The sequence below is a fragment of the Lontra canadensis genome, unplaced genomic scaffold (genome assembly GCF_010015895.1).
Source record: "Lontra canadensis isolate GAN:19392208 unplaced genomic scaffold, GSC_riverotter_1.0 scaffold88, whole genome shotgun sequence".
Lineage (NCBI taxonomy): Eukaryota > Metazoa > Chordata > Mammalia > Carnivora > Mustelidae > Lontra > Lontra canadensis.
The window spans coordinates 5,929,556-5,942,144 of NW_022631082.1; the positions used below are offsets into that span (position 1 = coordinate 5,929,556).

The 12,589-nt window shown below is 54.5% G+C and overlaps 1 protein-coding gene across 1 annotated transcript in view; it reads left to right on the forward strand.

Moving 5' to 3' along the window:
- Positions 1 to 12,589, forward strand: part of LDLR (low density lipoprotein receptor) — a 31,319-nt gene that overhangs the window by 18,309 nt on the left and 421 nt on the right. The window contains exons 7-17 of the mRNA XM_032884044.1: positions 385 to 504; positions 1,001 to 1,126; positions 2,969 to 3,140; positions 3,221 to 3,448; positions 6,015 to 6,133; positions 6,388 to 6,527; positions 7,654 to 7,795; positions 7,906 to 8,058; positions 8,738 to 8,893; positions 10,913 to 10,990; positions 12,171 to 12,328. Coding sequence (XP_032739935.1) covers positions 385 to 504; positions 1,001 to 1,126; positions 2,969 to 3,140; positions 3,221 to 3,448; positions 6,015 to 6,133; positions 6,388 to 6,527; positions 7,654 to 7,795; positions 7,906 to 8,058; positions 8,738 to 8,893; positions 10,913 to 10,990; positions 12,171 to 12,328 — 1,592 coding nt within the window. The remainder of the gene's footprint in view (positions 1 to 384; positions 505 to 1,000; positions 1,127 to 2,968; positions 3,141 to 3,220; positions 3,449 to 6,014; positions 6,134 to 6,387; positions 6,528 to 7,653; positions 7,796 to 7,905; positions 8,059 to 8,737; positions 8,894 to 10,912; positions 10,991 to 12,170; positions 12,329 to 12,589) is intronic.

The window sequence follows — 12,589 nt, forward strand, 5'->3', positions numbered from 1 at the left end:
CATCCGTCTCCAGAACTTTCTCATCTTCCCACACTGAACCTCTGCCCCAGAAAGCGCTGACTCCCCATCCCCTCCCCTCCCCAGGCCAGCCACCCATCTACTTCCTGTCTCTGATTTTGACTCCACTGGGGATGTGCTAGGAGTGAATCCTGCAGTATTTGTCCTTCTCTACCCATGTCGTTCACTCAGTGGAATATCCTCCGGGTTCCCTCCTGGCGCTGCAAATGATGGGGGTTGTGTTAAGTCCTCCTAGGGGACATGGCAGTTTCCTGGTCCCCCAGTCATTGTAGCAATCATTATAAGGGTGAGGAGATGGTGCAGGGGTGCCGACGAGCTGAGTGTGACCAGTCTCTGCTTTTGTCCCCCTCCCCCCACCTGGCACAGGGACCAACGAGTGTCTGGACAACAAGGGTGGGTGTTCCCACATCTGCAGTGACCTCAAGGTGGGCTACGAGTGCTTGTGTCCTGAGGGTTTCCGGCTGGTGGACCAGCGAAGATGCGAAGGTGATTCCCCAGCAGGGTGGGCTCCTGGCCTCCCCGTCCCTTTCTCCTCATGGGGTGGCCAAACCCTCAGTGCCTGTTTCCCCACCTGTTTAGTGGGCATGACAGCAGTGCTGACCTCGTGGGCCTGTTAGGAGGATTTAATGAAATGCCAGGTGCCCAGGACATCCCTGCAGGCTTGGCCCTGGAGGGCCATGGAGTTCTTGCCTTTGGGGATTAATAATTAAGAAAGTAATCTCTGTTGACGGCTGATGCAGCTTCTCCCTGGGGGCTGCACCCCTGGGGTGAACGGTGAGGTCAAGGTCATTGTTGGAGACAATGCTTGGCTGTTTCTGAGTTTTTATTTCTGAGCCTGCTGGTCACCAAGACCATGGCTCTAGGGGTCATCCCCAAAGGGCCTAGGCTGTCCCCATTTGCCATCGGGAGGCATGGCTCCATCACTCCATCAGCACCCCATGGGGAGGAAGCCCCAAATGCCTTCCTGTGTCCTGACTTGCAGATATCGACGAGTGTCAGGACCCCGATGTGTGCAGCCAGCTGTGCGTGAACCTCGAGGGCAGCTACAAGTGCGACTGTGAGAAGGGCTTCCAGCTGGACCCGCACACCAAGGCCTGCAAGGCTGTGGGTGAGTGTGGGGCGGGGCCTTCGGGGGCCTGTGCCAAGAGGTGATGCCCTGGGGAGTTTCATCACAAGAACTTTGCATCAACTCCAAAGCCCGCTGGGTGAGGGCTGGGGCCAACTGTGTCCTCCCAAGACCTCTGGCAGCTGGTTGAGCAGTGCTGTCGGGAACTTGCCAGGAGCCTGCCTTGGCGTGTCCTGCTTTCCTGTGGACACAGGTCAATTGCAGGAGATCTAGTTTGCAGCCCCCAGCCTCCCCCATGGCTTCAGAGAACAGGAAAAGCCGAGGCCTGAAGGACCCATCCCCCCACCAGCCATTCTTACTCACTTAGAGGAACCTGTACCCAAAAAGCAAATTGACTTCAGACAGCCCAAGGTATAATCAGTCACTCCGGAGGAAACCAAACACAGGAATAGTTGGGTTTCTTTTCCTTTCCTTTTTTTTTTTAAAGATCTTACTTACTTATTTATTGGACAGAGAGAGATCACAAGTAGGTAGAGAGGCAGGCAGAGAGAGAGGGAGAAGCAGGCTCCCCGCTGAGCAGAGACCGCCCCCCACCCCGCCCCAGTGCAGGGCTCCCGATGCAGGGCTCGATCCCAGGACCCTGAGATCATGACCTAGCTGAAGGCAGAGGCTTAAGCAACTGAGCCACCCAGGTGCCCTGGGTTTCTTTTCTACCTAAAGTTGAGATGAGCACTGTGACCAGGCACTGATTCTCAGAGCCCATGTGTTTGGAGGCACAGCCGTCCTCGGGGAGTTGACCTGTGGATAAACTCCCTTTGCTTTGCGTCCTGTTCTGCCCTCCAGGGTGACTCCAAGGAGGGACGAGTTTGCAGAAATATTTTAGATTGCCTTCCGTTTCCTCAAGGGTCTGCTTGAGCTTTGAAGACTTCCTCCCCGTTGTCTTCCCTTTTGTAATGGTTCCATGGCCGCCCTCTGTCACACCGCCATGTGTTTCCTGGTTCTGGGGAAAACCAGGGACTGAGTTCATGAACCCCCCCGGGTTTGAGGTTTCACTTTTGCTCTGATCTGTCTGGGCTGGTGTCTACACAGACGCCTTCCGAGGAGTATGAGTGGTATCATGGGAAGGGCTGTTCTGAGTGAGGTCAGTTGTACACACCGTTAGCCTGTCGGTGAATATTGGTGTCATGGTTACAACACAGCCCCCCAGAATCCGGGCAGCCTGGATTTGAATCCCAGCTCTGCCACTGACCAGCTGGTGTGACCTTGGGCTTGTCCCTTCCGCTCTCTGAGCGTCAGTCCCCTCATATGTATGTTTGTTTGTTTTTTTTAAAGATTTTATTTATTTGACAGAAAGAGATCACAAGTAGGCAGAGAGGCTGGTAGAGGGAGAGGGGGAAGCAGGCTCCCTGCTGATCAGAGAGCCTGATGTGGGACTCGATCCCAGGACCCTGGGATCATGACCTGAGCTGAAGGCAGATGCTTAACTGACTGAGCCCCCCAGGCATCCCCAGGTTTTATTATTCATGTAGGTTTTATTACCATATAAGTATGGTGGGGCCAACCCAGTAGGAGACGATCACCATCGAGAAGATCGGTTGTTATGGTTCCCAAGAAGAGGGGTAGCACGGCAGCCAGGGGGCCCCCCGGGGAAGCACCAGGGTCAGTCAGCAGGCAAGAGGAGACGGCCGGCTCTGGGACGGGCTGTCCCTTTGGTCTCCGCAAGGCCCAGGATGTCTGAACACCAGAGCCACACGGCTCATCCGCCCTCAAGGCATTTCCCAGCCCATCCTGAGAGTCTCCTCTGGCTCAGCTGGACCCCAGAGGTTGACGGGCAAAAGTCAGGAGTCCCTTCTGCTGCCCTGAGCATCCTTCCCTCATCCCCAGGCGACATCGCCTACCTCTTCTTCACCAACCGCCACGAGGTGAGGAAGATGACCCTGGACCGCAGCGAATACACCAGCCTCATCCCGAACCTGAAGAACGTTGTGGCCCTGGACACAGAGGTGGCCAGCAACAGAATTTACTGGTCTGACCTGTCCCAGAGGAAGATCTACAGGTGAGCCTCGGAGCCGCCCCCAGCCCCAACCCTGGATGAAATAGGGCCCTCGCACTGACGCTCTCCCCGCTCCCCTCCAGCACCCAGATCGACAGAGCCCCCAGCTTTTCCACCTATGACACCATCATCAGTGAGGGCGTCCAGGCCCCCGATGGGCTGGCTGTGGACTGGGTCCACAGCAACATATACTGGACAGACTCCATCCTGGGCACCGTCTCCGTGGCTGACACCAAGGGTGTGAAAAGAAAGACACTCTTCAAGGAGAAAGGCTCCAAGCCGCGTGCCATCGTGGTGGACCCCGTTCACGGGTGGGTATTGCCGAAGCTGTGGGGTACGGAGGGAACAGAGAGCAGAGGCGGGGTTCCAGAGCTGGCTAGGACTCCGCCTGGGGGAAGGCATGTGCCTGAGCCGGACTGGCCTCCCTGGGCGCGGGGCTGTCCCTAGCCACCGAGGCCCTTGCTGTCAGGAACAAGCAGGACCCAGAAGGGTGGACCTGCCCCCTGTTGCCCTGTGGGAGTCAGAGCTTGGTTCCTCTTGATTGCTGCTGAGATGGACGTGGACCCTGAAAAGTGCACTTAGGATAAGAACCCAAAATCAGAGAGGCGCCTGGCTAGCTCTGTCGGTTGTGTCTGATTCTTGATCTCAACTCAGGTCCTGAGCTCAAGGTCACAGTTCAAGCCCGTGTTGAGCTCTGTGCTGGGTGTGGGGTCTACTGAAAAACAAACAAACAAAACCAGAAATTAGAATATGGGTTTAAATTGGTTGTGGAAATTAATACTTATTTAAATTCTGATTTAGTATTTTGTGGCAGAGTACCCTGTACCAGGAAAGGATTGGAGAAAGGTTAAAAAAAACACTCAGATCCAAAGGTAGTTTCAGGGAGGACGCCACAGGGAGGAAAGGTCGCCACCACCCCGCGGGGCCCCCAGGAGGGTGTTTGCAGGGCCCGAGGTTGACTCAGCAGCTCCGAGGCCCACAGGGACCTGTGTCCCCTGACAGAAGGTGTCTCCCTGCCCCCTGTCCCAAACCTGTCACACCTATTTGCCCGTGGAATTTCACAATTCTGGAGGGACGGTGACCACTTCGGGACGGGCAGCCTGTCATGGTGGCAGTCCTCAGAAGGAAAGGGAACTTTTTTTTTTAATATTTTATTTATTTGAGAGAGAAATTGAGAGCATGAGAGGAGGGGAAAGGCAGAGGCAGAGGGAGAAGCAGTCTCTCTGCTGTGTGATCCCTCGACCCAGGGCATGACCTGAGCTGAAGACAGATGCTTAACCAACTGAGCCACCCAGGTGCCCTGAAAGGGAACTTTTGAGACGAGCATGACTCACCTGGGACAGGCCCCGCATTGAAGGCAGGCCTCGGTGACCACAAACGTTCTCATTTGGTAGAGGGTCACTCGGTTGAATGAATTTAGTCCGCCAGCTGCTAGAAAAGAGAGAGGCTCTCGGAAGTAACCCCTTACATACAAGTCATGGTGTGTGTGTGTGTGTGTGTGTGTGTGTGTGTGTGTGTGTGTGTGTTCTACTGTTGTGTTTCTTCTCCCTCCTGGTAGTAGCATAGGATTGCCCTCTTAAACTCTGTTCTCCACTTGGCTCTGGTGTTTGTGGACTCTGGGGCTCATTCCCTGTTGACTAGATAAGCCGTGATTTACTTTTTACCCGGCACATGGAAATTTAGTTTTTTTCCCTCCTGCCTCCCACAAAGATGCTGCAAATTGAATATCTTTGAAGACAAGGACTTGCAGTTCATCTGCAGGACTGGTGATCCTAGATCCCTCATTCTAGAAGTTGGATTATATTCTAGAAGCTGGTCCGAGGGTATGTGCATGGGTAGAGCACCAAATTGCCTTTGAAAACCTGTATTACAAAGCTGAGCCTCCGTTAGCACACTCGAGCACCTGTCTCGCTCATGGTCAACGGCAGGTTTTCCATCTTTGCCCATCACCGTGGGGAGGGCGTCTTTCAGTGTATTTGTGTGTGGCTGCTTGTGAGCCTCTCTTCAGAGGCCTTAAAAGCCGTCGGAGATCCACTTCTAAGTATAGATGCCAGAGCAGGGAACACAGGGATGGGAGCCGGGGTTTGCGAGCCCCGCGTTCCCAGCAGCCGGGGTGCAGCCGAGTGTCCCTCCGTGGCTGCGGAATAAGCCACACGTGGTCCATCCACAAAGCAGAACTGTACTCAGCCTTCAAAAGGAAGGACATGCTGACACCCGCCACACCACGGACGAGCCTGGAGGCCATTGTGTGAAATGCAGGAAGCCTGGCACAGAAGTACAGATGCTCTGTGATCACACTCGCATGAGGTCCTAGAGGAGTCTTGTTGGTGGAGACAGAGCGGAGTGGTGGGGGCTGGGGTCAGAGGAGGCGAATGCGGACTTGGTGTTTCATGGAGGCAGAATTCCAGGCTGGGCTGACGGAGACGTTCTGGGGATGGATGGTGGTGATGGTTGTGTGACAGGATAGGTGTACTTAGTCACCAACCTGGACACTTAACAATGGTTGAGTTGGTAACTTCTATGTATATTTTACCACAAAGAAACCTTTTGAAAATAAACAAGAAAAAAACCCTCATAAAATAAAAAATGCGTAAAAGCCTCCAGAAAGCACTGTCGAGGGTGCCCATGAAGAGCCCCCATCCAGACAGTGGAATCAAAATCTCCCTTTGTTCTCGAAGGTTCTAAAAATCCTGCCAGGTCTCACCAGGTTGCAAGCACGAGAGTAGCAGAAGAAACCAGTGTGAGGTCTCTTTGGTGGGGTGCTTGGGGGTGCTTCTCCACAGTTCCTGGCCTGGCTGCTTCGGCTGGGAACTGCTGTTCGGGCCAGACGGGCCCCTCCCCCACTGACCCTCTGCTTTCTTGCTGTTCTCCCACCAGCTTCATGTACTGGACAGACTGGGGAACCCCCGCCGAGATCAAGAAGGGGGGTCTGAACGGTGTCGACGTGTACTCGCTCGTGACGGAAGGCATCCAGTGGCCCAATGGCATCACCCTGGGTATGTCCTTGGGACATGGGTCCCTGGGGTCGGGCACTGACTGGAGGAGGGGAGGGAGTGGCCAGGAGGCCCCAGAGAAAGCATGTGCAGCTTCCTGAGTGTTTTACAACCTGCTGTGAAACGATGCCTGCGTGAGGTTTGGGGTCACACAGGGAAGTATGTTTTGGGGCTGGGTTTTGGGGGACATCTCTGATGGGTCCAGGCCCCTCTGGCATCGGCATGTGATCTCTTCCTTGTCCACCTGTGGGTTCTAGATCTTTCTGGTGGCCGCCTCTACTGGGTTGACTCCAAGCTCCACTCCATCTCCAGCATTGACGTCAACGGCGGGAACCGGAAGACCGTTTTGGAGGACAAGAAAAAGCTGGCACACCCCTTCTCCTTGGCCATCTTCGAGGTGGGGGCTGGGAGCCAGGGGCTGCTGCTTTGGGACCTGAGGGAATTCACATCCAAGTGCTGGGTACTGAGCGCAGCTCACGCGCAAGGCCTAAGTGCTTGTGCTAATGGGTCAGCCCACACTGTTTGGCTCATTCAAGCCAGGACCAACTTAGAAGATGGAAGTTATTTCCATTTTCTTCTCCTTAAAAGAGGTGTTTTTGTCTGTTCATTTTTTTTTTAAGATTACTTATTTATTTGTTTGACAGACATTTATTTACTTGTTTTTTTAAGTAAACTTTACCCCCAGCATGGGGCTCAGACTTAACGACTCTGACATCTAGAGTCTCAGGTTCCCCCAGCTGACCCAGCTGGGCACCCTGCTCACCCAAAGAGTCTTAAAGCAACAGTTCTTGCTTGGAGGCCATCTTGGGGCCCAGGGGACATTTGGTACTTTCTAGAAACTTTCTGGTTGTTGCACTTGGAGGGGCAGTTACTGCTGGGACCTAGAGAGAGAAAAAGGGGGCCAACCACAGTGGGAAAACTGCTCTAAGGAAACGTTGTTATATTTGTGCACCCGTGTTCAAACAGCGTGAGTCGCAGTCTCCAAGAGATGGAAGCAAGCTGGGTGTCTGTCAGAGAGGAAGGGCTAAAAAAATGAGTATCTGTACAGTGGAATGTGATTCAGGAAACGGGGAGCGACTTCTAACACGCACTGCAATGTGGAGGGATCTGGAGGGAACTAAGCCAGACACAAGAGGACAGAAACTCTGTTCCCACTTCTGTGAGGTCCCTACAGGAGCCCCATCCACAGAGACAGGAAGTAGATGGTGGGAGTCACAGCTGGGCTGGGGTGGGAAGTCAGTGTTTCCTAAGGACAGAGTCTTCAGTCTGGGGAGATGGAAGGTTCTAGACATGGATGGTGGTGATGGTTGCACACCAACGTGAATGTACCTAATGCTACAGAACACATTTAAAAAGGATTAAACTGGCTGATTTTAGGTTCTGTATATTTTACACAATTAAAAATTTTTTAATAATGAGAAAAAATGAAGCTCATACCACCCAGTACCGCTTCCTCCCAGAAATTCAGGTATCCTGTAGCCCTTGATTAATGGGATTTGTTGTCCTCTTTAATTTCCTTATAGGATAAAATATTTTGGACGGACATCATCAACGAAGCCATTTTCAGTGCCAACCGCCTCACAGGCTCAGACATTAATTTGGTGGCAGAAAACCTGTTGTCCCCGGAGGACATTGTCCTTTTTCACAACCTCACACAGCCAAAAGGTAAAGATGGGGTGACCGCCTCCTCCCTTCACCTCCCTGCCGGTGTTCTAGAATTTTCTAGAATTTTCTGTTCTTGTTCTTCCCCTAACTCCCTGGGTCTTCCCCATCAGGGGTGAACTGGTGTGAGAGGACCGCCCTTCGCAACGGTGGCTGCCAATACCTGTGTCTCCCGGCCCCGCAGATCAACCCCCACTCGCCCAAGTTCACCTGTGCCTGCCCTGATGGCATGCTGCTGGCCAAGGACATGAGGAGCTGCCTCACAGGTGGGGGCACCAGCCCGCCTGGGCATGCGGCCTGCCACCCTTGTGGCTTAGTCCTGCAACTTGCCCTTCCTGTTCTTCTCTTTGCTCATCTGTCAAATGGGAGACTGAGGCAACAGGAGGCCATTGTAGGGGGTGACTATAGTTTGCCTTTGTCATGCGGGACAGTGAGCTCTGTGCCAGGCATTTAGACAGACGCTGTTCACCTTCGATGTCTGGTTCACTTTCTCCCGGCCGCCTTGGGAGGTGACTGATCTTAGACACGGGCATCAAGTGCGGAGATGACCCCTTTTTCAGTTTTTCTCATCCTTAGCAAAAGTCTCAGTTTGGGGCCAATGTATCTGTCATTGGGAATCTCCCTTTCGAATTATAACAGATAATAACATAGACGTTCGTGTTTTTCCGTTGTTTTCAGTCATTTTTTTAAAGATTTTATTTATTAGCAGGGGGAGGGGCAAAAGGAGAGGGAGAAGCAGACTCCCCACTGAGCAGAGAGCCTGATGCAGGATTTGATCCCAGGACACAAAGATCATGACCTGAGCCCAAGGCAGCCGCTTAACCAATTGAGCCACCCCGGTGCCCCTGTTTTCAGTTAAAGAAATAACACAAATGTGGCCAGTGGCATATGCTACTTACCATTGTCACGAGCAGCGGGACACTCAGGAAATGTTTCTTCTTTCAGGTCCTGAGCCTGGAGCGACCACCCAGGGCACCTCCACGGTCACGGTCAGGCCGACGGTCCGCTCCACAACCATGGAGCCAAAGCACACAACCAGCCCGCAGTCCGTGGCCAGCCCTGAGTTCACCACGGCTGAGATGGTGACAATGTCCCACCACGGTAAAAGCAGGGACTATCCTGGGCCCTGGTTTATAGCTTGAGCATCTAGACAGGCCCCTTCAGAGGCCAAGAGAATCTTGGGGAAGGGATCGAGTGGGTGTAGTCCTGGCACCGGTACTCTTTCTGACATGGCCTGTGCATCTCAGAAGCCTCCATTTCCCTACCTATAAAATGGGGACTAATAACCATGCCCGGCCACCTCCTGGTGGTAGTGGGGATTACGTGGCCCCAGGCATGTGAAGGGCTGGAGTGCGGGGCAGCTTATTCCAGAGTCCTCCCCAAACAGAGGCCTGGGAGCCTGAAATGTTATCAAGGCCCATTCGATGACCTGCTTTTAGGTGTCTGCCCAGCAGGGCCAGGGCTGGGGTGAGGCGGGTGAGACGCTGCTCAGGGCAGCATCAAAGGGGACACCAAAAACCCAGCACTTAAATCGTATTTCACTGCATTATTTTTTCAAAACTCAAACCACCGAACCATGGACCGTGGGCCTAACACCTGGTCTTGTAAATAGAGTTTGATCACAGCCAGGGTCCCAGTGAGGCAGGGTCCCGCAAGTGTAGAGTCGGAGCCTGTCTTCCTAAAAATCTGACGCTTTATTCTGCGGTATTGGCCTTCATTTTTATTTCTTAAAAAATAGCACATTAAAATATTACTCAGTTACTAAGTTTTTTTGACAAGGGGGCGGGGCGGGGCAGGCTTTAAGTTTTGTGCTTGTGGCTAATGCCGGACTCTCAGTGCTCAAGGAAGACCCGCCATTCATTTCTTTGCCCACCAGAGGGCGCCTGCCCTGGAATTTGAGCTCATAGATTTTTCTAGCGTCCCCCCCCCACCAAAAAAGGGCATATCAGCGGCTTTGAGGCATTTTTTCCCGCCCCCTCAGAGTAGGTGAGACCTATGTCCAACCATAAACAAGGCAAAGCAGGAACTTCTGTGGTTGAGGGAGGCCAGGAAACCGGTTTGCTGGGTTTGGGGGTGGGCATTGCTTGAAAAAGCCATTTTCCAGATGGGCCCACCCAGAGCTTCTCGCTTTGGGCAAAGGAGCCCTTGTAAGGGAAAAACTTCTCAAGGACCTTGCTGCTGCCACCTTAAATTATTTTTATTTTTAAGTTTCCTTAAATATGTGCAAATGTAGGAAAAGTCAGTGTAATTTCTCTACACACACACACACACACACACACGCACACACACCAACGGGCAGAATTCAAACCCAGGGGGGCTGGAGTATAACCAATGACGTCAGTCACTGCTCACCTGTGTGCATGTGGTCCAGGTGCGGCTCATAAACTTTGGTTTGCCTGGGGCCCTCCTAGGGCTCAGGTGCATGTGTGCTTCTGTGACGGGGTCCCCCCGGTTTTCTGACCTGGGGACAGCTGCCACAGGACTGTGGCACCTGGGTGCAGTCCATGTCCTGGAGTCGCTGAACGTTAGGGAGTCGGGAGGCTCCTGTCCCACCCAGACCTGTCTCGTTTCCATCAAATGCACCAGCAGGGCGAACGGGCCCACCCGTGACCTCACCAGCGGCTGGGGATGCACCTGCAGGCTCAAAGCTTCCTCCCCAGCGTCTCGGAACGCTGGGCTAAGGAACACTCTTAAATCTGCTCCGAGTCCCCTAACACGGCCTGCTAATGCGTAAGGCCCAGCGTGGTACCTCTCAAACCTGGGAGAGGCTCCAAGTTCCTTTGAACTTTTTTTAAGATTTATTTGAGAGAGAGAGAGAGAGCAAGCGAGCACAAGCAGGGCAAAGGCAGAGGGAGAGAATCCTAGCCAGACTCCCTGCACAGCCTAACCTGGGGCTTGACCTCATGACCCCGACATCAGGACCTGAACCAAAATCAAGCGTCCGACGCTTAACCAACTACACCACCCAGGTGCCCCTCCCTTGAACCTTTAAGGACACCAGGAAGCATCATGCGTTTCCCTGTGTGTGTTTCCCGGTGTGTGTCGGTTGTCAGACACCTGCTGTGTTTCCCGGGCCCTCACCGTGGAGCTTAGCCTCGCTTTGTCCTTTGTCCCATGCAGCCCTGGGCGACGCGGCCAGCAGAGGAGATGAGGAGAGGCCCAGGAGCGTGGGGGCGCTGTACATCATCCTCCCCGTCGGTAAGCCCCCCGGCCAGGCCCACCCACATCCCGCCCCCGGCCTGGCCCCCTATGCTATGACCGCCTGGGCCAGCCCACCTTTTCTCCCAGGCTAGGGGGTGCCCCTCTTCCAGCGTCCTTCACTCAGCAAATACAGTTGAGTGCCTGCAGTGTGCCAGCCCGCTTCTGGGTCCTGAGGCCGCCCCTGGTTGAGGACGAAGCCCCCTACCTGCTCAGAGCTGACGAATCAGCCTGGGCTGGGCCCCGAGGTTGCTGCAGGGAAGGCCCCTGCCGCCCGAGGGACGCCTCCTGCTGAATGGTTCTCCTGCATGGGGAGTTCAGGGAGTTGTACCCCCCACCGCCCACCTCACCCCTATCAGTCACCCCGCTTTGAGTCACATCCGTTACTCCTTTACTGAGCAAACCCTCTCGAGGTGTCCCTTCCCCAGCCAGCCCAGTCACGGAGACCTACATGTCATCTGGCTGGGAGGGGACTGACGTGGCAGTGGGACCCTCACCCCCGGGCTGGCTGATGAGGGTGACACCCACCCCCTGGCTTCCCAACGGAGCCGGAGTCTCTCCCACCCTCTGGGCCTTGGCGAGAACTTTTTTCTTAATTTATTTATAAGATTTTACTTTATTTATTTGTGAGAGAGCAAGAGAGAGAAGGAACAGAGAGCAGCAGACTCCCCACGGAGCAGGGAGCCCAACTTGGGGAGTCCCAAGATCATGACCTGAGTCCAAGGCAGACGTTTAACTGACTGAACCACCCAGGCCGGGATTTTTTACAAACCTGGGCTGGCTGAGCCCTTGGCTGTCCCCTGGTCTGGGCACGCCACCACGGGGCCCACTAGAAATGAGGCAAAGAGCATCTGGATGGAAGAAAGGAGTTTTGGCTCCCGGGGATCGAATGCAGTCCCATTTCTGGAAGAGGGGAGGCCCCCTGTGCGGTGACTCAGAGGAAACCTGGGAACATGAACCACCGTGGGGCATTTCCGGGCCGAGGCAGTCGCAGTGGGCCTCGAGTTGAGATTTATTATGCACACAGGGAGGTCTTCTTCCTAGTGGCTTCGAATTTGGACCAAAAAAACCCCTCTATACGTCAGAAGGCCCAGAGTCTGCTGGCGGTGTCCCTGGGTGGGAGTGCAGGGGGCCGGGCGCGCTCCGGGGCGCCCCCTGATCAGACCCCCTCACCCCGCAGTCCTGCTCACCCTCCTGTGTTTCGGGACCTTCCTCCTCTGGAAGAACTGGCGGCTGCGGAGCATCAACAGCATCAACTTCGACAACCCCGTGTACCAGAAGACCACAGAGGACGAGGTCCACATCTGCTGCAGCCCGGACGGCTACACCTACCCTTCGGTGAGCGCCCCGCCCCCACCCAGAGGCTGGGGGACCCTCCAGAGCCCTTCTGGGGTGAGGGGTGGACAGCATCAAGAAAAGGGGGGGAAACAAGCCAGTGGGGGCTGGGAGAGCTTAGATGAGGGGGCTGGGGCAGACTTCCCCGAGGCTGGTGTGGCTGGAGCTGAGAATTGGGGGAAGGGAGTGTCGGGGCGGGGCGGGGGAGCCAAGGGAAGGGACAGGACAGGACAGGACAGGACGGGATGAGGCCGCTGGAGGAGG